At 37.2% G+C, this 24,760-nt stretch overlaps 1 protein-coding gene across 19 annotated transcripts in view; it reads right to left on the reverse strand.

Moving 5' to 3' along the window:
- EPB41L2 (erythrocyte membrane protein band 4.1 like 2) overlaps nt 1–24,760 on the reverse strand; it is a 127,124-nt gene that overhangs the window by 5,328 nt on the left and 97,036 nt on the right. For 6 of the 19 annotated variants that reach the window (XM_075748086.1, XM_075748072.1, XM_075748073.1 and 3 more), the window contains 11 exons: nt 21,835–22,016; nt 17,266–17,328; nt 14,352–14,498; nt 12,883–12,987; nt 9,846–9,992; nt 8,681–8,734; nt 7,908–8,471; nt 5,890–6,012; nt 5,291–5,389; nt 3,362–3,442; nt 485–623 (listed from right to left, as the gene is read on the reverse strand). In XM_075748086.1, the coding sequence (XP_075604201.1) occupies nt 516–623; nt 3,362–3,442; nt 5,291–5,389; nt 5,890–6,012; nt 7,908–8,471; nt 8,681–8,734; nt 9,846–9,992; nt 12,883–12,987; nt 14,352–14,498; nt 17,266–17,328; nt 21,835–22,016 (1,673 nt within the window). In that variant the 3' untranslated portion in view covers nt 485–515. Of the gene's footprint in view, nt 1–484; nt 624–3,361; nt 3,443–5,290; nt 5,390–5,889; nt 6,013–7,907; nt 8,472–8,680; nt 8,735–9,845; nt 9,993–12,882; nt 12,988–14,351; nt 14,499–17,265; nt 17,329–17,562; nt 17,596–19,636; nt 20,285–21,834; nt 22,017–24,760 lie in introns of all 19 variants that reach the window. The other 13 variants (XM_075748080.1, XM_075748081.1, XM_075748090.1 and 10 more) reach the window with 11 other exon arrangements.

A 24,760-nucleotide genomic window follows, 5' to 3' on the forward strand; every position in this document is an offset into this window, starting at 1 on the left:
TAAGAAGTTAAATATTTCAATGTGCTTAGGATTAAGAATTAGCTGACTAAATTGTCCAAGTGTGCCCTTTCACTACTGGAAACTGCACATAGCCTTCCCAATAAACAAGCAAGATGTAAGGCAAGGACTGTAATTGTACAGGTAAACAGAAAAATGTGACACATCCTTCAAGTTTTGCAGAAATAGCCCAAACTCACTTCAATATAAACCACAACTTGACCAAACATCGCAGGAAATGTCATGAGAATACTGTGACAAAACTGGGAGACATATACAGGAAAACTTGCAATCAAAATTAACGTCAGATTGGACTTAAGATAAAAATTCTTACACTAACAGTCTATTATTATTATTATCTATTTCAACTCATCATTTTGTGACAGCATATATCAAAGACGCCCCATATTTTTCAAGCCTTTTATTACAGAATGCAGCAGAAAACTGATGCTACATTTTCCTATATTAGTTAAATACATAAGCTTACCCGAAGTATTTGCTTGAGGGCATTTTTGATTTTACTCTTCATCTTCCTCAGCAAGTTCAGTTTCTTTGTGCACCACCACTCTTGTGACAGACATGTCAGGGTGCTGTTCTTTGGCTTCTTTGATTGCCTGTGCCAGGGCCTGCAAACGTATTTGAAATATGCAACTCAACAACAGCAAAAGGACATTCATATGGGACCAGAGGATGGGAGAGTAGCATCGGAAATTTTGGTTATAATTGTTCTGAACTATAAATTCCTGAACTTGAGAGGGCTCGTGTAAAAAAACCCACAACAAAACCAACCAAAAAAGCCCACCAAAAACCCCAAACCAAAACCAACCAACCAACCCCCACCACCAAAAGCAAAAAAAGCCCCCAAACCCTACTATGCTAAAAATTTACCAAAATTTCCAGGAAGTTATCCTTTAACTTTTCTAGCTCATTCCAGGAGGCAATAAGTATTCTTATACCCCAGAAGTTTTTGAACTTCTGCAACAGATCTAGCAAATAAAGACTTAAAAAGACTGTACACAGTAAAGAAAAATAAGAGTTCCCTTCAGTTTCCTGAACAAAATGGAAAGATACATTGGAATGTGTACTAAGTATAGTACTGAAACTCTGGAAGAAGATCATAACAGAAATGTCTTTCTCAGCACAAGAATCTCCTTCTTCTCCTTTTACTAGTTTAAGAGAACTTTCTCTGGTTTAACTCAGGGAGGTGTAAATATAAGTATTACTCAATTTCTTACAATCTCTCCTCCACATTTTATGAAACTTTATCTTCTTAAAGATGTACCAATATACACAGCTGGCAGTTGGACTAGCCGATCATTGCAGGTCCCTTCCAACTGAAATATTCTATTCCATTTTATTCTACACAAGGCTTTACAGTCAACCACATAAGAGCACCCTCTGAGGCAGAAGAGGCGAAAAAGCACCTGGGATCTTCTATTCCTTCCCCTGATCTGAATCTTATTTCAATGAGCTGCATTACTGTTGGAACCCAACAGAAGAAAAAAAAAAGAAGAAACTAGAAGGCATTCTGAGGCAACAGTAAGTTCACTGTTCACCTTGGTATCAACCACAACTAAAAAACCCCATAAATACTAGAAGCAGCAAGAAAAAATGCAACAAAAAGATTTATTTTGATTTAGAAAAGTGACAATTTCCTGAACCATAGGCAGTAAGTGGGAGAAGAAATAACTAACTCTGAAGAGAGATGGGGAACACCAACATTAGCACCTTAACTGTCATATGATAAAGAATTTGAAATCCTATTAAGGAAATTTGTACAGAAGAACACACAGTGTGCGTTGGTACAACACTGATATTTGCCTAACAATTTTTTATTAGTTTGTCTTTTACAATATGCCAAGTATAACCTCTGTGGTACAAATGAGGATTTAAAAGAAAGCTGCTGTTGAGATTTAAGAATCAGTGTTTATAATCAAACTATAAACAATGAAAAAACCCTTAAGTCTCCAACTGTTAAATTACAACATGTAATACAAGATTTTGCATTCTGAAACTCTGATTTAAAATACTATTTTCCTATTGAAAACTGTTCTAGTGATGTAGGGAGCTAAAAGAGAAAAGAATAAACATCTAGCATGTAATTTGTGCATCTAAAAAAGCTCCATATCCACTGAAGAAAAAGTGGTAGAGATTCTTAAATCTGTTAAAAGCTGCTCACTGTTGCTTCAAACTTCAGTGATTAAAATTGTATTCCTTTTTTATAGTTTCATTTTTTACTTCATTACCCACTTATCTCAAGACACAGAAGGGCTTACAGAATGGTTTTACTAAAGCATTGTCTGGCATACTAAAGGTACTGTGTGACCTTTCCAGACATCTGAAGTGCACTGAACATGTGTCAAGACAAACAAGAGCCATGCCTGATGCTGAACAGCCCTGTCATTCAATTACGAGTTTCAAGAAGAGATTCAACTTGTCAAGAGCCACTTTCTGGAGGCAGATCAAAATGTGAAATGAAATTCCCCAAGAGCTCTTTAAATTAAATCCTGTTATGTTGATTTGTGTAACTTTCATAAAGTTAGAATTGGATTCACTGCAACTTTATGTAGAAGGGAGGCCTTCACATTTGTATTATTCAGTGACTGTTGGTTGACTTTGTTACTATAGTTTCTCAGATGAAAAACGATAAAAATTATCATCATCACTACAAAGAATAGATAATTGCTCTTTCTCCACTATTTTCTTGTGTACTGCTTAAATTCAGCCTTCTTAACTGGGCAGGTGGAAGTGATTTTAACCTTAGTTTCCAAGACATTGTAAAATACTGCTTTGGTACTGATAGAGATTAATGGTACTTACGTGAGATTTTAGAAGACCAACAATTACTTTTGTTATATGGAATTCTATAAATACAAGTCAAAAAACTAGTTTTTAAATTTAAGCAGTTTGTGCTTTAATGTATTCCAAAGCTTTCAGTCAAAAGGAGTGCTGTTTTCAGATGTTGCTGACACAATGCGGTAGAGACTCCCATCTATCCAGATTAAAGTATCAAAATAAGATTATTTTAGTAATGCTTTTCCTCCCAAATGGCAAAAGCAGCACTAAACAAATTGGGTCTCTTCCAAAAAAAGCAATCCCTTTAAAAATAGTAAGAAATCCATTCACATGATCTATGACGCAAAGTTACAAATGCTGTTTTCCTTTCAGTTATATTCTACAGGCTCCTTACTCACAAAACACAATCCACAATTGTGTTAATTGCCACAATTAACAGTCTCAAGGTCTTTCTAAGTCCTCTTATTCAACTTCTCCACCTTTCTCTTATTTCTGGTTTCTGAAATATCATTTAGATCTCTCTGGACTACAAAAAGCACACTGTAAGTGTTGACAGCTTCATACTCACCTCATCATGGTCAATATCCGCATCTCCAGTAATGACAATGCGCTTCTCAATTCTTGTTTCTGATACCCCACCTTTTACCATCTACAAATGGCACAAAAAAATAAAAGAAAACATCCTTGTAATTTTTCCATATTGCCACAAAGCATCCCTTTCTGTTGCACTGAAGCAAATAAATTTCTGTGACTGAGTTGCAATTAGTGGTAAATACTCTCTGTGCTAAATAATCCTTTCCTTTCAGTTACACAGTCACATTCTAGCAGTTGTTAAACTTGATAAAAATCAACTAATAGAGAATTCCTTCTGTTACCGGAGCCCAAGTTTGAACAGATCTACATATGCAGACACAAACTGGAATTCTAGCTTCTTCCATCATATAAATCTGGCATCATGGGCCTCTTCTGAGTCTCTGAAGAATCCTATGCCATTAAATACAAAGATGATCTGGTTCTCAGTTCTGCTGTTCATAGACCTTAGTGAGATATTTTCAACATATTTCACATTGCTGATGGAAATAATTTTGTGCTTTGTTTCTTCATTTCTTACTTTAATGATTAAAACATTTTAGCTTATAGAAAGTCTCACAGAAATAATATATGTTTGTGTTTTTTTAAATCTGCCCGTATAAGAGAAAGGAATAAACTACTACTTCAGATACACTGACCATATTAGAAAAGATCCAAGATGATTCTGTTAAGAACGCCATTAGAATATTGAAACTATTTTGTCAGATCCCTTTATCAATAATGAACAGTTTGGGATGTAAAATAGAAAGTTAGTTTAGGAAATTCAGTCTTTTGAATTGACGATGATCAGTCTGTAAGAAAAGATAAGGATCTGCTGCATTACAGCAATCCCAGTTATTTTTTAGTAGAAGACTGAAACCATATTCAATAATGGTTCTTTCCAAAAAGCAGCATTATTGACATCTGAACTTCACAAGTAAATGTCCACTTCCCCCCGCTCTTTGTATTTCAATCTTAAGAATATACATATTAAATATATATCCAGTGAGCAGTGAATTATTGTTACATTCTGTGATGATGTGAAACTCCTTGTCTTGGGCGGGGGGGGGAATCCCAAATTCGCACTTTATCAATCCATCTTCCCTTCTGCTTTACCCTAAACTTTAAGTAATTTTCTTGGAAATTAAGAGTTAAGAGTTCAATGACAAGAGCTCAAAACTGTGTTGTTAGGGCACGCCTAAAATTTGATAATTATTTACATCAATTAATAGTAACAACAACAACAATCATCATCACCACCACCACCACCCCCCTTTGGTAGTTCTAACATACTCTGGCATGAAACATTACATGAGATTGAAACAGATGCAATGGCCTGTTAACACTGAATTTTCCTTTCCTTTTCAAGCATAGAATGCAGAGCACATAATTCAGCACCAAAATATGCTTGCAAAGCAATTGAGCAGTATGGTCTGTTTTTAAATATGCTCTAAACCTAGCAGCACAAGGATCATTGACATTAAGGTTGAGAAAACATTGTTTCAGTTCATCCATATAACAGATACCATTAGCAGAGCTCCAAGGGACCTCAAACAAATCAGTTACATCAACAAAGATTCTGTAAGGTATCAGTGAGTGCTAACAGGACTGAAACCGTAAAAATTTAGGTATATATTTCTGTGTTTGACAAATGAGTAAGACCTCTATGAAGTATTAAAAATAAAATTTGTGTTTTTCTCCCTTTCCCTGTCCTGTTCCCAGATACTCCTGCTTATTCATTAGGGCTTCTCTGTTCAAAATCTGTGTACAGAAAGATTAACTCTCACACATGCCTGGAATGAATCCGATCTATTTCAAGTCAGTTTTCTTCAATAAATTAGCAGATATATGAGAAACTTCATGTAAGACTTTATTTTGAGACTTTGGGGTTTTTTTTGTAGTTCAGAAAGACATCATTGTATTTTACCTTTGTGATGTGTGTAGTTGTGGTAGTGGAAATGGACTCTGATGTAATTGTCTGTGCACTCAGCAGCACACCAGCATTGCCACCAGCACTGCCATCAAACTGTAAGGAATAAAAATGGTATTTTTGAATTTTGGCATTTAAAAGCTTTGTTTTCACAGGAGAAAAGGCTGGTTTTCTTACTAAACATGTTCTTTAGTTCAGTTAGAACTGACATCTAAACGGAAGCCATCCAAGTTTACTGAGTCATGTAAGACTATTGTTATGGTTCATTCTTGCGGAAAATTTATGATCAAAGCTACATGTTCCTTTCAGGAGCAATGAGATATTTTCATCAAGTTTCCAAAACTAAAAATGAGTTGTACATTTGCAGACAGCAACCAAGTCCTTATATAAAAAATCCAAACATATAGAACTTTAGGAGTAACACTGCTTTTTCTACACACATTTCACTTACCTAATTCATAGCCAAAGTATAATCTTAGCTGTTAGAAAAAAGTATAGGTTTTTGAAAAGCACTTTTTGGACACTATCTATTTTGAGGTACAAGTAACTGGAATAAAAAACAGCTTGCAAACACTATAATAATCCAGCCACCATACCTGTGGAGATTCATATGTGATAGTTTTAGTTTCTGTTTGAACAATTGGAACTTCTTTAGTGGAGATTTCAGTTCTCTGTGTGGCATCTGAAATGGTTACCATCTCTGTTTTCACTACTGGAGGCTGTGGTGCAAGAAATAACCAATCAATTCAAAAGACATAAGAAGGTTTGAAAAGCGGACCAAGAGAACACAACCAAAACCAAGAAAAGCACAGCAGTAAGATAAGTATTCGACTGTCTTCCCAATGAAAAAGCATGCAATAAATAGGCAAAGTGAAATGAAGACTAATACACCAGCCCTCTAGTAGCTACATAACATGGTAGGAAAAATTAATCTCCTAATAACCTTGCCAAAGTTCTGTGTTTCAGCTAACAGGAGATATCACAGAAGGCAATTGCTAAAACCAAGCTGAAACACAGGTATCGAAAAAGTGTAAAAGAGCATTACTAGGGAAAAAAAAGTCTTAGTCTGCATAAAAAACCTGATAGCTAGCTCAGATGGATAAGCTTCATATTAGAATTAATCTGGGAAAAAAACCGTATCACTGTGCAGTCAAACTGCAGATACGGACTAGACATTCCAAGGAAATTATGTAAAATTTAACTTTTTAATATGTACTACTTCTAGAACAGAAAACCAACTTTGACAATTGAAATGGCATTCAACGTAGTAATTCTGGAAATCATTGGCTTCTTTTGACAACAATTCTAAAAAGCCATTTTAACCATTTAAAATTAGCTAATGGTGTTCTCTGCCATATCACAAAGAAAGTTATTAATCAGGGGTCTGTAAGCCAGTAAACTTGTGCCTTATCTTATAGGACCAGATTTTTCAACATATTTAAGAACTTAAAAAAAAATAACCTAGTAAAGCCTTTTGATATTTTGAGATACATCCGTTGCTGTCTCCCATTGATTTTGGATGTACATTGGGAGAAATCCCAGAAAAGAAAAGAAAAAAATCCTTTCTTTCCCTCACACACACTTGCACATGCAGCAGCCCTTCTCCCCTTCCTCCAAACTAGTTATGCTTCTAGGAAGTGTGGGTGCCTGCAACTTCTAAAGGTCTTATAAACCAATTCTTTCAAATCATTAATCAGAACACCTGTGTATGCAAAAGATGACAAAAGAAAGAAGGTAAGCTGTTTGGATTTAAGAGCAAAAAAAAAAAAAAAAAAGTGCCACCCTTACAAGAACAAGCAGGTAGACAACTAGGAAAAACCTCACCCAGTTGTTGAAAAACCCAGCAGAAGATCATGCCAACTTTACAAAGAGCTACATCCCTGCACTTCATTTTTTCCCTTTCTGCTTCTTTTATAAAGTTTGCCCAGTAACGAACTCTTCAACCTTGTTTGGCTTAAAATAACTGATTGTAACTGGAACCCATGCATGCTTCCCTAAATATCTACCACCCTAGAAGACATTATAGTAAGATCATGATATATGCCTTATTCCTCTACAATGCTGTGCTCTCGCCTATGCGATGTCTAGCCATACTTATTCTAGTCTATAAATTCATAACATTTTTTAAAAGGGAAAAAAAAAACCACCAAGAAAAGCAGTGAGTAATGAGGAAAAAAAAAAAAAAGGAACAAAAATTTGTATTGGGTGTTTTCCAATTTCAATTACCAATAATTTTCCTATCACAATTACATGTCATGGACGTGTCAAAAACAATTGACAAATAGACAAGACGAGACTTAAAACATTGGAAACATGTAAATAATAAATATACATTATGTATGTGCATATAAAATAAGGGGGAGATAAAAAGGAGATGTCAGTCTTCGGAAGGTTTGCCTTACTGGTGATTCTCACTCAGTTCTAGCAAAAAGTCAGAAACCATAACTGAAGGAGACAGAATTTCACTGCTCATCAATGGTTTCCCCTTCCAAATGATCTGAATCTTGTTGGATGCCTGAAGAGCTGGAGGAATAGGAGAAGAAGAAAGGCAGGTAGTTTTCAACCCCAGAAATATCTCTGCTTAATCTAGTTGTCAAACTGTTCTACCATTTACCTCAGAACAACAAATTATTTGTGGTGCAACATCAATGTCAACATGAGACATATCTCCATTGAGTTTGAGCTGTTCTTCCTCTTTTTCTTCACCTAAATCTTGCTTAATTTCCTCTGACAAATTCTTCTCTTGTGTAGCTATGGTAACTGCATTTTCCTGGACCAAACCTTCAGCTGTAACTTCTGCGTGCTCAACTGGTACATTTCGTTTACTGCCTTCTGGTGTAGCTTCCATATGCTGTAAATTTTCTTCATGTTCCTTCCTTTTCATGTCTTCCTCTTCTTCCTGTTCTTCCCTGATGACTTCCTCAATTGCCCTATGATGTGGCTGGTATTCTCCCACCTCTTCATCCTCACTCTCACTACTACTGCTGCTGCTGCTGCTACTATCTGATGGCAATGACGAAGAGTCCTTTTTTGACAGATGTTCCACCTTACATGTTTCCCCAGCATCAGTGGCAACTTGCATTTTCCCTTTGTTGGTTTCGTCTACGACTAGTGTTTCTTCTATCCCAACCTCTGCCTGCTTCTTCTCCTCCACTATGTCCAGAGTCTCATGTGAACTCTGCACAAAAAACACGGATGAGGAAAAACAAAAGTAGAGCATATGAATAAATTAAAGTGATGGAAACAAAATTAGCTGATGGCTGGTTCATGTCATGTAGAAGACAAAAGATGGTTGTGATGGTTAACTGAAAAAAGGAAGGAAAGAAAGAGTGAAGATGGATTGGAAGCGTTAGAGCCAAATTTAACTATGGAAAAAATCAGTAGAACCTTATCAGCATCGCTGACTCCAGTACAAGGCCCTTCTGTTCGGGAAGCATGTCTCTGTGAAACAAAAAAGCAATCAGAGGACAAAAATCAATGCATAACCCTTTTCAACAGTGCAACATCCTCCACGCAAGCGTTTAAGAATATATATACACGATACTAGACAGATACTGTGTATTCACTGCAAGATTCACATAGAACTATGCACTTTTCCTTCCACCTCACTGAAATTTTCCATTCAAAAGTAAGAAAGAATTATGGACATTATTAATTGGGATAAGAATTTAATTATGAAAGACTGAAAATAAAAGCATGAATGCACAGGCCAATGATGCTACTAAGCAGTTATTTCTCACAGCTTAAATCAGGAATTAAGAATAAATAATATTAAGGAAAAGTAGAAAAAAAAAAACAACACAAAACCCCACCTATTTAGATTCTACTATCGATTTATCATCATACAAAATAAAAACCCCCAAACTTTATTGTAAGATGTTATTAGTTGTTCATCTTTGATCTGTTACTTTATGAAACTTAATAGATAACAAGAGGGAGGCTGTTTAGGGTGGTGTGTTGTCAGAACAGCGATACACGACTACGAAGATGACTCCATTAGGATTCAGTTTGGGAGCCAAAATGATGAGATTAAAGCAGTTATATTAGTATTTGTTCCGTAACAAGATGATCGGTGGTGGATAGCCCAGAAAGCCCACTGTAAATTACGTATTGGGTAGGTTTTTTGATCTAATGTATTTTTAACAAATGGTTTGCAGCAAAATTTGAGTTCAAATGAAAAGAATACAAAAATCAACACATCATCTGTGACTTAATCCTAGCTTTTATTGCTGTTTACCAAGCAAAGTGCCTACAGAGTGTAAGCCAGCACTCTTGGTGAAGCTTAACCAAGTGCCAATTAATATTTCTCGAGCCTTGCAAATACAGAATTAAGCTCTCTAGCCGGCTCGCTCTCCCCTGCAACACAAGCAACCAGCTTACCGGCTCTGATACACGAGCAGTAAGCTGCAGGCCGCCTTTCTGGCATTTTTAAGGCCTGGGGGGGGTGGGTGGGTGATTGACCTTTACGAGGCGGGCTGGGAGCCGACCCCCACCGCCCAGCCCGCAGCGTTCCGAGCCGGCAGCGCAGCGGCGGGAGGGGACGGGGAAGCACCTGGGGGGGCGGCGCGGCCGAGGCGGCGGTCTCTTCCCCCGCAGCGCCCTCTGCTGGCCCCACGCTGGCGGCGGCGAAGGGCCCTCTCGTGCTAGCGGCAAAGCCGTCCTTACTAAACAAAATGGACGTGATCTCCTCTTCTAGGCTCTAGACGAGTTAGAAAAGGGAAAGGAAAGAATTAGAGAGTGACGGACGGAGCGGCAGCGACCTACCGAGGGAAGGTCTGGCAAGAGAAAGACGTGACAGAGAAAAGGATTCGGCTGGGAGGACGCGGTAGGAGCGGGGGGCGGGCACGGACTCCCCGTAAGGCGAGATGAGGTCAGAGGGGACAGAGAACGGCTGTCACCGCAGCACGCAGCCGTGCTTAACGCTGCATCTCTCCACCACGCATATCAGCTATAAAAATTAAAAACATTAACATTTCCGTGGATTTTTCCAAACAGAACAGTTTACTTAGGCAGTAATTCTGTATTTACGGTTGGGATTTTTCCCTTTTAAAAATCCATTTTTAACACCTCTTAATGCCCCATTGCCTCAGAGCTTTGGGGTAGTCAAATGCATATCCTTGGAACAATACGTACCCACAACGTTGAAATGAGGTTTTCTTTGTAATATATGTTCTATATGTGTTTTTCAAATGCTTAAATAACCTCAGCAAATTCGTTTCTATTAAAAAGTCTGTTTTCAAAAAGCATCTCCCATTCTCCTGGGAAAACTTGTTTTATTCAAACATACGTGATTTATTCTTTAAAGCACAAATTATGTTCATAGTCCGGTCCATTTTCTGTAGTACTATAAATCTGTATGGTGAAGCAAACTTTTAAAATTCACGTGGGTACAAGCCTCTGAAAAGGCTAAAATTCTTTATTCTAGTTTTCCTTCCACGGACTCTTGCATTAAGTTAGAAGTAAAACCAGTTAAAATAAAAAGCCAATAATGTAACAAATACCTAACATTGGCATAACACACATTTTGACAACACTCAGTAAGATACATTTCTGCCTTGGAAAACGGCACGAGGGAGAATCCCGGCAGAAGCCCGTGCCAGAGGAAAGCCAAGGTGCCATGCAGACAACCGCAGTCCATGTGCACTCGCCACCTGAGCAGCAGCAGTGCAGAATCTGAACTGACATAAGTTACACCATGCTACTGTGCATATACTACAACACATATGGCATGCAGAAGAACAGAGAAGGAAAAAGAAAAAGAACCCCTACGTTTTTTTCCCTACAATAAAAGTTAAAGTATATTTCAGAGGTGGCCAAGAAAATTTAATGTGAGTGAAAGTTATTAAATCCGCCCTCATGCAACATTCAATATCCAACAGGGCAATGTGTTCCTCACCCCCACTTTCTTTCCCTAGTTTACCACACCCATTAAATGTTTATCTATTAAGAGATTACATCAAAAGGCAAAAATTATCACGATGCTGCTTCTACCGTACTCTGGTAGAAACGACATGTTTTCTAACCACTCAAAGCAGTAAAAAAAAAAAAGGGGGGGGGGGGAATATTTATATGGTATGTGGTCAGACTGTATGCATCACTAATTATATACATATGTGGGGAGAGAGAAAGACAGGCACATACCACCCATCTTTTTGCATTTTAACACCTTCAAATTTTTAGGTCTTCTCATCTTTTAAAAGGAAAACCCCAATCACACAATTTGCTTAATAATGTAACCCCTGTTCCCTGATGGGGCATTTAGTAAAAAAGATTAAATATATAGATAGAATTTGCACTCCTTATCCAATAGTTACAATAATGTATCAGCCTGTGAAGATGTTTAAATTCCTGGCAAATTCCTTCTGGTACATAGTCATATACACTAACATGAAATACTGTTTACAAGCAGCATGGAGATGGGGAATGGATTAGGAAAAAAAAAAGATTCTGGGTATCCATAACATAACAATATTTTGCATATTTATTTGTGACATACATATCAATATGTCACAATTTCTGTTTTAATTAAGTCACAGATGCTGTGCATTCGTGGGAGTATGGTGATACAGAAGTATAGTGGCACAAACAAGATGTACCCAAAATAACATTTCTCACACACAGAAAATTACTTATTTGCAAGTATTTTCATTGGAGCAAAAGAAGGAAGAAAAGAAAGAATATTAGTAGTGGTATCCGTGCTTTATTCTCGTCTATTGTCCGACTATCCTAAAAGATGGGCAAGGAAACATACAGTCCAGGAAGGGACTGAGCAATGTATTAGTCTACTAATACTAGCAAGTTTATAAATTGGGGGAAACAAAACACTTGAACACAAACTTCTCCACATCCATCAACAAATAATTCAGGATGGAAATACTCTGTTTCCCAAACCTCATACTTATATACGTTACTGAAATAGGACTGACAGCTTTACATTAGCCTACTTTTGTCCCAATTTCTGGGTGGTGGAGAATAGTCCAGAAGTGATGTATAAAAGCAACATCACAATTGCTAACCATCATCACTATTATGCTGCTAGTAGTCCCACGGGTTATATAGAGTTTTCACTGCACAGCTTATGGGGGGAGGAAACTTCCCTCTTTTCCTGGATGAAAAAAAGGGGTATGGAAGCGTGGAGGAACTCAGAACCAGGCTGCTGTTGAAATGAAGCTGCTTCTACAGCATTACTGATTTGAATGATTACATAGTGACCATGGAAAACAAAAAGTTCTTGCACGAAGTGTCATATAACTGCAAACAATTATTTCCATCTGGAATAGAAATACATATTTTGCTGTCATCCTAGTCACATAAAATACAGTAATTTTCCAATGAAAAGCTGGTTTTCTTTTTAAATAGTAGCTATTCAGAACTTCACAGCTAGTTTGGTATTTAAGCAGAATGTTGCTGGCATTCATATATGTGTGTATATATACACACACAAACAGATCTTGGTTTACAACTCAAACTTCTTTCAGTACTGGCTTAAAAAAAAATTATCTCCATCAGGGAAAAAAAAGAAAAAGAAAGTGCGCAAGCTAGCCCACAGCAGATACAGCAAAAAAGGCAGTAGGTTTCAGGGCAGCCACCTTATCGGTTTCCTCTGGTTTTGCTCCAGCAATCCATGGCATCGCAGTCCATTGCTTCTCCTTCCCAGGCAGCGTTTTCACTTGGAAAATGTGGTCTCCTTTTTTCTATTTGGTTTTCATTTTATAAAACCAGTGTAAATCAACAAGCAATGAGACAGACACACACTATACATAAACATAAAACCAAGCCATCTGAAAGTGACAGAACATATTAGATGAGGAAAAAAAACCACCAGAGATAAAAACTTGGAGGGGTCTCAACTTCAACACAAAGAAATCAACACAGACAATACATACAACCACATATAAAAATTGTTACGCTTTTACATAAATGTCTATTTTAAGCAAAAAGATATTTATAGCTATTAAATGAACCAATGTGTCATGGACATTTGAAAATTTGACCAACATTTGTACCTATGCATATACCACTATGCACAGAAATATTCAGGTACCACTCAGAAATTTGAGGAGTAATTTCTCGGCAGTAACATTAAAGAAGTGATCCATACAATCAGTGACTGTATTATCTGTATGCACATACTCACAGTTCAGATTGCTTAAGTGTCTTATTGAAATAATGTCCTATTAAAATTATTTGGTAGCATCAAGCAAACTTAATTTAAAGTTCACCTCTCTGGAGACTGAAGAGAATACTTAAGAATTTAATTGGAAAGGATAACAATACTTTTAGGAGGGAAGGGTAAGAACAATGGTGAAAGACAAGGATAAAACAGAAGATAAACTGATTGCTTTCAAAGACTGATTTATTTTCCTACTCTATGAAAGAAGCAGCAAATACTCCTCATAAAACTAAAAGTTTCACAACAGCAAGAGAAATTTATTTGGGTAGTTTTCTTGGCTCAGGCATTCAGGGTTATATTTGTAGAAAATCTTTTTCCAAACTGCTGTTTTAAGGTTCTGTCAGGAAGGAGGTATAGAGAAAAAGTAGATAAATTCATTTTACAGACTTTGGGAGATTAAGGTCAGTAAATTTTAACAACTACATTAAATATGTCCTGCAGAAGTCAACACTATAAATTAACTGACCATGTACGGACCTTCTGAAACAACACACAGGCTATGTGTGTGTTTATGCACAAGCTGTCTATAAAGAGCTGAAGACAGGGGAAAGCAGGGAAAAGTTCTGCTGTCACTGAGAAGTTATCTCCATCAGCCTATGTAAATCACAGTGAAATTTAAGATGTCCTTAACACACAGGACAATACTGACATCACCTCCATTTTTTTCTAGTGATTCTATTTCAGTTGTTCTTGTAGAAGAATAAAATTCTACATATTATCTAAAGTCAAGTCCAATGGTAAGTGGTAAAAAGTTAATGTACACTTAGTACAAACAAATACTACATTAGCCAAAGAAAGCGTTAATCTAAAGGACAAACTGCATTTACTATATCACATACAGGGTTGTATGGAAACGCATGCGGACAAGCGTCTGCAGTGACATACCCCTTGTGTCTGTAGGGACAGAGGTGTGATACGCCGCTTTTCCCACTCATTTGGGCGTGGTTCAGGTGTGGATTCCATGAAATTGCGCTTGAGCTCACTAATGCTAGCCTGGTGTTTCAGTAAGTCGTCCTGGGTCTTATCCAGGTCCTAGCAACCCGTAACGTAAAACAAAGTAGGACAAAACACGACAACAAAAGCAAACTTAACTGGGGAAAAAAAAAAAAGAAAAAAGAAACCAAACCAAAGAAAGTGCCTTGTGTCTGAAGAGCTATTCTTCTTTGGAATGCCTTAAAATAAAAAAGTTTAAGGCTCTAAGAGAAGTCAGATGATTTTGGTTTTGTTTTTGTAATGAAGGGCCGCTCATACACTGTTTCTTCCGTATTTTAAGGCAAAGGAAAAATAATGCTGTGCATGGTTGTTTAACAGAGAGATCTTTTCATCCAAAACATGAAAGTACTAGCCCTTTGAAACAATAATAATTTCCAGTAGTTGCTTGCTTTCATCTAAAATTTGTAAGCACACAAGCAGGCATTTTGGGATATTGCACAACTAACATTGCTGAAGGCAGCTGTAAGGAAGAATAGTCTAACCCAAGAAGCATTATAAAAATGATCTGTCTTGATATTAAAAGCTCCATGAAAAATACTTAACTTCTGTGAAGATGATACTACAAGGCCAAATACGAAAGCAACTAACGCCTGCTTAACTTCAGAGGGACTACTCATTGTGCCTGTCATGTAGGCTTAAACTTACTGGAAGAATCAGGTTTAAAGACTTGAAGCCTGAAATCTGCCAATTCCACATCTAAGAACCTGACAGCAAACACAGCACTCAAGTAGGGACAGGTTTTGTGCACATCCAATACCAAAGAGATGTTCTCTCTAAATTGGACCTACATATGCAAGTGCCAAAGGGTCACCACAGCGTGAATATCAAATTAGATTTTATGATGACACATTGAGGCTAAGCTGCAGCACCTTGGATCAAATTAACTACAAGCTAGTCTTTCGGTTTACGCCAGATACAGGACCAGACCTAACAATTCACTATCCTTTGAATACAATGCTGGGCTTTGGTGGGAAGAGCAGATTTCACTCTGCTTTCGTAATCTGTCCCCCTTCCAGCATGCCAGGTCTTGAGGAAAGCCTATGTTGGTTATGCACACTCTAACACAAGCATATTGTTTCAGTATTCTGTGGTGAAATTCAAGTTCAAGCCTCAGATCCATTTTTAGTACAGAATTAAAAGATTGAAAATTAAAATGGAATAATATCAACGTAGACATAATTATTAATGAAGTTTTATCAGAAGAATGTAATCAGATACAATAATTTAGGTAAAGCATCTGGTTTCTGTACAAAGATTGTATATACTTTGTAACAGAACATTTTGAAATTTTACTTCAACATTTTATAGTTAGTGCTCACAATGCAAAGATGCCCTGTCTTAAGTCATGAAAAATCCAAACCCAATACAAAGGCATTAGTTTCTAATTACTTTTCACTTGCATGTTCAGCCCCAGTAACAGGTGGTGCTGCACCACTTGTTTCCTAAATCCGCAAACATTCACACGTGCACTTTGAACACTAAGAACCTCTCCCCTTCGGGCAACTCAGTGGATTCATACTGTCACGGACCAATGCTTCACTTTTAATCTAGGACTAACAAATGAGACCTTAAATATGTCCCCCTAAAGTATGTATTTTCTGAGTGAAGTAAAACCTTATGCCAAAGGCATTCCATTACACAATTGAAGCTCGTAACAATCATGTCATAATTTTAAAACCTGTCTTGGCTTGACACAAGGCATGTTTCTTGGACTTGATCAAAGCACAGTTATGCAATACACGCTTTCAGTGCTTTAGTAAGTTATACACAAGCAAAGTTTCAATAGTGATCAAAAGCTGCAAAAAGCCAAAAACGTATTAGTCGGGTTACTGCGATCCATACATCTCCTTATTACTGAACAAAACCAATGATTTTTAAAAAGACAGTTTTTGTGACAAAGGGAATTATTTATAGCCCCATCTGGATGAATAAAATAAGTTAAGGACAGCAGAAGGATTTTCTAAAATTTCTTCAGTTACTAGTTTATGTTATTAACCACAAGTTAAATGACACTGATTATAACCACAGTCTTTGACAAAATAATCCAGATTAACAGACTATATGGAAATTCTGAAAATACAAGTCTCTACTTCAGTGACAGAGCACTACACATTAACATACTGTTTAAAGCTCTTTGTTGTTGTTCATCTTCAATGAAAACCAACCTTTAAGAAGCAAGAATTACTTTCATTTGAAAAGTGACAAAATAAGGCAAAGATTTCAGAACATATCTAAACATTTCCTTTAAAAATCTGATCCTCATCTACATCTCTCACGGCTCCTAAAATCAACAAGCTTCAGAATCAGAATTAGTTTTTCCATACTTCTATCACTGCTTGTTCCTTACTAACTACATTTATAATGTATTTGATAAAGGCTGATTAAACTGGTGATAAATAGAAACCTGCTCAACAGAAGATACACACATTGAGGAGCAATGTATAAAAATCCCATTTAGGATTATGAATTGGACCCAGGTGTTTGCTTTATCTAAATAGGGCTATTATTCCCAGTTGCCACCTTGAAAACATCTAGCAAAGATATATAAAATGTACATCCAACATTCAAGCTGAGGGGTTTTTTGTTTGCTTGGATTTTTTGTTGGTTTGGGGTTTTTTTTGTTGGCTTGGGTTTTTTTATTTTTATTTAAACTTGGAAACTAGAATTATAGCATGCAATATTTCCAAGCTGGTTTTCCCCCATGCACTTCATGCACTGTGCCTGTAACAGCCTGCAAGTGACCTCCCATTCCATGCAGCCTGGCAGCCCGTGAGAAGGGAAAGTGTTTCTTATATTATATACAAACCTCCAACATTAAATTGCTATGTCTGACATAAATATTTTCCCCGTCTACTCTCAAGGAATTGCTCTGTGAAATTAAGCCACACACAAAAAACAAAAACAAAACAAACATAAAAACCAAAATGAACATAAAATATACCAGCAAGTAAATAAAAAAAGACCCTTAGAATCAGACAGTTAAATAAAGGAAATCAAATGGCAAGGTGAAAAGGCACTATTCAGACTAAATCCACAGAAGTGTAGGGTGCTAACACGGCAGGCAGCTACAGCCAGATTTAATTGTAAAAAACCAACCATGCACCTTCTGTTGTGCTTCCTCCTCTTCAGATTCCACCTATGTGAGCACATGGCAAATTATCAAAAAAAGGAACCGTTAGCATATGCTTACAGACTAACACAGAGGCTTCACCTCTTTGTAAATGCTGCAAAGCGTGCTGTATTTACAGACCTTTACTGTTTCGGCCACAGATGTTGTTGAAATTATTAAGCGACTTTGGTCTTCCTTCACCTACATTGTCGTAGAATGGCTGAAGTAATATTTGGCGTAAGTGGCATGGCAAATGAAAGTTTCATACTATGTCCCTTTCTTGCTGTACTTTTCAGTGTTTTCCCAGATGGAAATTTAAGAATGAGTAAAGAAAAAATAAAATAAAATACACTTAAAAAATGCATAATTTCTATGGTAAGTGCCTTAAGCTCTGCAACAAGTTGATGGGAAAATGGAATCTAATGCATGACTTCTTTTGGTAAGAGAGTCTAAGATTCAAGTCAAACACCTAAATACTGTACTATATTTACGAACTGTTTTAATTATTTTAATAATGTTGCTGTCTTGGGATGAGTTATTTGCACCCCAGCCCCCTGTTTAGGTGAATAATTTCTTCCTCAAACTGCAATGCACTCCCTTGGAAATGACAGCTAATCTTCCTATCTTACCTACAAGTATTCTGAATGCCTTAAGGAACAGCATTCCCTAAAAAGCAAACCACTTCCCAGTCTTTCCACAGGTACCAATATCAACTACTAATCTTGAGAAAAAAAAAATGCATTTAGAAGTCAACACTCTGCAAGTACATAAATTTGAAGAGGGGTTTACTTATTGCACATACTGCTGCATTGTGGATTCTGTGTGAATGCACACGTAATGTGGTACATACCACATTTTTATTCATTTCTCACTTATCTAGGGTTCTATTTTCTGCAACTTTATGTTACAAATGGTAGATTGAATTAGTTTACAGAAAAATTGAGAAAGTCTTTAAAGTCATTATTTTAAACTTAGATTGATGTTTTTAATGACATCATGTTGTATTTAGCATGTTTTTAATATCTACATTGTATTGATTTAATCAGTTTAACAAACTTTGCTAAATGTAACATTGAAAAGGCCCTCCCCCGTTTTAATTACAGAATTAAAATATTTGGTAATATATTGGTAAATATATTGGTAAAATATCTGTAATATTTGGTTTCATATTTCCTTTGAAGATCAAAATAAACCACTTGTTTCTAGTAGTATTGCTGTAACATGCACAGCAGGCATAAAGAAAGGAGGCATTTTGTCAACCACTCCAGATGATCAGAGCAACGTATTAGTGTGACTGAGGCTTCCGTACAGCCATTTTAACAACGTATTTCAAGCAATGTTCAGGCTCCAGTGATTGAAGCCTGACACAGCCTGCAATGCCAGCTAATGAATGAAATCAGTCTCTACCTTAACTGCTGCTAGACATTAATGAAAGCACTTAAAAAAAAAAGTGCCATGGACAGACTCAACTTTGCACACACCCTTGTAGAGCAGAAACATCCGAAACCTGGAATAACAAAAAACCTGATTTTAAAACATTCACCACTTTCTGAATACATGTTTTAGGACTTTCACTTTTCAGATCTAAACACAACTCTGGAGATGTGCATTTCAGTCAGTGCACACAGAAGACATGCATTTTAACATGAACTGATAGTGCAAGTAGTACAATTTGCAAATAGTATCGAGTAATCATATATGTATTATTATACAGCACTTTCTGTATTCAGATTTATGTGCTCATAAACATTTTGAACTACAAAGCAACTCTACCTGCAGCTCAGTACCTGTGGAATCTAATGAAATTGTGCATGCTGTAGGAATTCAGGCAGAAAAGCCACCAGCTATCTATTGACTAAAAATCCCTCAATAGCAATTTTTCACAAGTAAGAAAATTTAGAAAGACACAGATATACAGGGGGGGGTGTGTGTTTGTATTTATATATATACAGGCATGTACACAGACATATCCCTATACTAGGAAGTGTGCAAAACTGAGCAAGCCTCTGGGAGAAATGGCATAAAAGCTATGTGCAAGTGTCAACATTTAAGCAACAAAATTACACACCTCCTCTTCCTCTGCTTTGTCATTCAGGTCATTGTCATTAGAGGCACTAAAGGAAGTCGCCTTAGGCTCCAGGTAGCAGAGGGACAGAGCGAGAGGAAGGGAAAATGTGAGTGAAAAAGGAATAGACTGGAAAGCAGACAGAAGCAGCACGAAGATAAGAAGAAAAGAGGGGATGAAGGAAGGAGAGGTAATGGGAATATAGTGCTGAAGGCCAGGTGGGAGGAAAGAGATGCAAACATCAGGAAGGCTAGGAAAAGTAATGTAACCATCCTCGTCAAGCAGTGAATGGAAACTAAAAGAAAAGCATCTGATAAAGCTGAATGAGACACACAACTCGGTGCTTTTATAGTCATCTGTATGGAGTTTTCCCTCCACAGCAGGGGAGACTGAACAAGCTAGGGATCTCATAGATTCAAAGATATTATTCGGTGAAGCTATTTCATTTTTATTATGATCTGGTGTTTCTTTCATGGAATTGCACTCTGAGATGTCTGGGATGGTAAGGAGGGGCTCTCCAAAGGGATCTTCCTCTGAAATATCTGAAAGCATGTCCATCTCAGGGACAGGTGAGAGGTTTGTGAGGTGGGATGACACAGAATGGATGGGTAGTGATGGCAGGTGTATGTGAGTGAGCTGAAGAAATAAATTCTGTGCACAGTGGAAAATGAAAGCACAACAAAATGCAAGTTTGAAGGCACAAGAAGAGGGGGAAAAAAAAGAAATTATTAGTTAGTGAAAATTTTTACTTAGAACCAGGGATATCTCTACTAATGCAATAGAAATGCCAAATAAAAATAGAAATCCCCCTGTGTTTTACAAGCAGCCAACTTGTTTACTTCTCTTATGATACGGAACCCATTATGAACGTTTTGTTCTCAGGCTGTAAAGAACTGTGCACTTTTGAACTGCAATAGTCACTTACAACAGATGGAAGCAGACAGACATTCAAAGCTTTGGCAGAAAGGTCAGGGGACAGTGCTGTACACGAAAGACAAGCTGGCACTTTGATTCTTGAGTTTATAACCATTTCCTCTACGACTTAAGGAGAGCCAGAAAGGAAAATAAGTATCTGTGCTAGGGGGGAAAGAAAGCTGTTCACAGATTTGGCATGTGTAACAAAACCTTACTGAACAGCTTCCTGGAACAACTTCCCAAAATACTGCTTTTTATTTTTTTCTTCTTCTTTTGGTTAAAATATTGAAAGATACTGCTACTTTGAAAACAAGGGAGTGTCATCAATTTACCAAGCCCAAAGTCAAATCATAGGAATTTATTTTACCATTTTTCTCCCATAAAGAAACACTGTGTGTGCCTTTTTCCTAGGCTAATTCAAAATTATTTCACTTGCCAGCAAACAAAAAAATTGCAACTGTTGGATTTGCGCCCTTCCTACACTTGAATGCAGTGGGAACATGTGAACCGCACAGAGAAACTCAGCGGTCCCTCTAGGAATCAAATGGGTAGTTAACTTGCAAAAATGTTGGAAAACAAAATTACTCTTTAAATATGAAAGAAAGTTCTAGAGAACTGGCAGAAAAAGAAATGATCTCCAAAAGAGAAGAGCAGCAGATTTTAGATGACACTTTCAAAGGAAATTTTTATATCAAATCATACAAGATCTAAATTTAATTTTTTGACCTATTCTCCCAGTAGCTCAACCAAACAAGACAAATAAATGGTTGTTTGCAACAGGAACAGACCAAAGTACTCAACTTTTCACAGAAATTTACACCTCAGTCAACATACAAGTTTTTAAAGGATGCAATAATTCTGCAATGGCTACTAAAACAATACTGTTATCTATGGTAATTAAACAGTCATAATATACCCAACTTTGAGGAATGTACATGACTATGGATATACTAACAATTTTGTAAAGTCTAAACAAACTAAGGAAATGAATAAAACATCATTTACTCTTTGAAACATTTTTTTCAAGAACTCATGCAAGCTTACTGAGAATTGAAATTAAATTTATAGCAATGAAAGAAACCATAGATCAATGCCATTCAAAAGTTTGTAGTCTCTTTTGCTTACATGCACTCACATTCAGTTAAACCTACAGAAAACACTTGACAATTTTCCTTTAATATTTTAATATGGTGTTCTGTATGATGTTCAGAAGTGATAGACACTAAATAACCACAAATGGACACACGTTATGTGAAAAATAATTTTGGTATGAAAGTCAGCCATACCTTTCCATCCTGAGTCAATTCTAATTGTGGCGTTTTGACTGGGCTTCCATCTTCTTCTCTGCCACTTTCTTTTAACTTGGCCTGACCGGCAGCTTCAATATCAATGATTTTATCTCCAGCCGCCTGCCCTGCAGTAGTAGGGAAGTCTCTTAGCAGACTTTGGTCTGAGATACCCATGGGAGCTATTAGAGAAGAAAATAATTTTGGTTAATTGAGGTAAGTTGGAACATTTTGTTTTCAAGATTTCTTAATAAAATGATTTGATGGTGATGTCAGCAATGAACAATAGAGGTTAGTTACTGAGTAATCCAGTATTTTTTAGCTTCTTGGCTTTGCAAGAAGTCTACGGTTCTCATTGCACTGACATGAACAGCAATGTACCTGTGTCATATAATGTGCACTTACTATGCCAGGGGAAAAAAAACCTCACAATATCAGGTAGGTATTTAATTATCAAGTTTCTGATTAGTCTTGGAAGGCAAATTGAAGGTACTGTTCTTGTGACTGTAAATCACCATGACAAAAGAGAGAAATAGACAACAGTGTTTTGTGGAAATTCACTATTTTGTGAGAACTGTTTTAATGCAATATAGGTACGCATATAACTGTCACAGTATTTTTATTCTGGAACCTTAGCAAAATTGGTGCTGCAGAAACAATAGCTCAGTGCAAGTAAGACTTTTCCTCCCTATATGCTTATCAAAAATGGAAGGGGGAAATACCGAATATGTATATTTGAATATAGTCAAAGCACAAGATAGTGAAAGGCCTTAATTTTGTTTTTCTTATTTGATACGGCATAATAGGATTAGTGAGCAGGATGGCTTTTTTTTTTTCTTTTTACATCAGGATGACTGGCTCAGTCAAAATAGGAGTAATGAAATACAGGAGAATTAATTAAATTAAGCAGCTTTAATGAACAAAACTTTGATATGAATTTAATTAATTTAGCAATCTTCTGTAATACCTCCATATGCCTTGACTTTACAAAGCCAATGTGCAGAAAGTTGAGAGGAAGAGGTGTTTCTTGGAGTACCTTTGAGGAATAGCCTCTTTTGGAAACAGCCTCAGCTTGATATCAGAGGTTCCCTTAAGCTGCTGAGAAGCTAAGGCCAGCTAATGGCAAATGTGGGATGTTAGTCTTTCAGGGCCTCTCTAAATAGTAGGCTCTGTAACTTCAGCTTCTCATCTCTTCTTGAGTGGCAAATAGTGTGTTTCTTGGGTATATGTCCCTCAAGTTCCACAAGTAACTTCTGACAAATCAAAGAATAATTTAGGTTGGAAGGAATATCTGAAAGGTCAGCTAGTCCAACCCCCTGCTCAGAGCAGGTCCAATTAGACCAGGTTGCTCAGGGACATGTCCAGTTGAGTTCTGAGCATATCCAAGGTCTTTTAAAATAAATAAATAAATAAACCTTCTTTCTAAGCGAAATCTCCTCTGTCTCAACTTGCAGGCACTCCCCATTACCTTATGACTGGGCACCTCTGAGAAGAGTGCTCTGTCTTCTCTATACCTTCTCTGTAGGTAGCTGTAGACAACAATAGCTCACTACAGCCTTCTCTTCTTGAGGCTGAAGGACCACAGTTCGCTTAGGCTCTCCTCATATATCACGTGTCCCCAGCCCTCCAGCCAGCCTGGTGGCTCTTACTGGGCTCATTGCAATATGTCAATGCCCATCTTATACTGGGGAGCCCAAAGATGGACATGGTACTCCAGATACAGTCTTGACAAAGTACTGAATAAAGAATAATAATTTCTTCTAATGTCCTGGCTATGCCCTTGCTAATACAGCCCAGGATACAGTTGGCCACCTTTGGTGTAGGGGCACACTGTTGACTCATTTTCAACTTGTCCAGCAGGAAACCCCACATCCTTTTCTGCAGAGCTGCCTTCAGCACTGTCAGTGCCCCCCAGCATGTACTGGTGTATGATGTCACTCCTCCACCTCAGGTACAGGACTTTGCATTTATTTTTGTTGAATTTCATAAGGTTCCTTCCAGCCCATTTCTCCAGCATGCTGTGGTCCCCTTAGTGAGGGCAAGGTGGGGGTTGGAGCAAGACTAACCCCTATAAGGATGAGTATGCAGCTCTAGATAGGAGAGGGAGAGTGCAAGCACACCCTCTACAGAATTTTTCATTTCAAATGTACACTTACAGTGTGAACCTACATTTGGACTACTGCCTGAAGAAAGAACAATACTTGAGTTTGTCTTTGAATGAACACAGTTTAAAACTGTTACAGCCTGCAGGTGGCAACATCAGGAAGCTGCCTTAAATGCTGCCAGGAGTAGCTAGTTTCACTTGAGATGAAACCAAAGATGATTAAGGAAAAAAAAAAAACAACCCCCAAAAAAACCCCACCAAAAAAAAAAAAGGAAAAGCCAGAGCAACGTTTCATCATGTTCAAAATTTTGACTATGGTGGTTCTGTAAGAGTGAAGTTTTGGACCTGAAAACACATGCATACACATCTGCATTCTGCAGGTGATGCACAAGGGATCCCAGAAAGGCTTGCTGATACAATCTCCAAGAGTTGCGAAGAATTTAAATTGTTTCTAACCAAAAGAAGTACAGGAACTAAACCAGAGTCAGATGGTAACACTGATGTAGTGATGAGTCTTTTGGTTGCCATAAGGACTCATCACATGCCACCAGCACAAGCGCTTTCGTGTCTTATTTTTGCTTTGGTTCTCAGAAGGTAAGACTCTAGGTTTCCCAAGCAAGTGTCACAGTTTGCTCATTTGTCCCAGTATAGAAGAACAAATATTTTCAAATGTAAAAGTCTTCTAAGTAAAAGATTTTTGGAGAAAATAAGGTAAAGTTAACAGCTGAATTGTAGCTAAACTCTCATCACTGTCACAGTTGACTTTTATTCTAGTGAAGCTGTGTATGCCTGAATCTAAGTCAAGCTTCACATCATTTTTCT

Source organism: Balearica regulorum, chromosome 3 (assembly GCF_011004875.1).
Source record: "Balearica regulorum gibbericeps isolate bBalReg1 chromosome 3, bBalReg1.pri, whole genome shotgun sequence".
NCBI lineage: Eukaryota > Metazoa > Chordata > Aves > Gruiformes > Gruidae > Balearica > Balearica regulorum.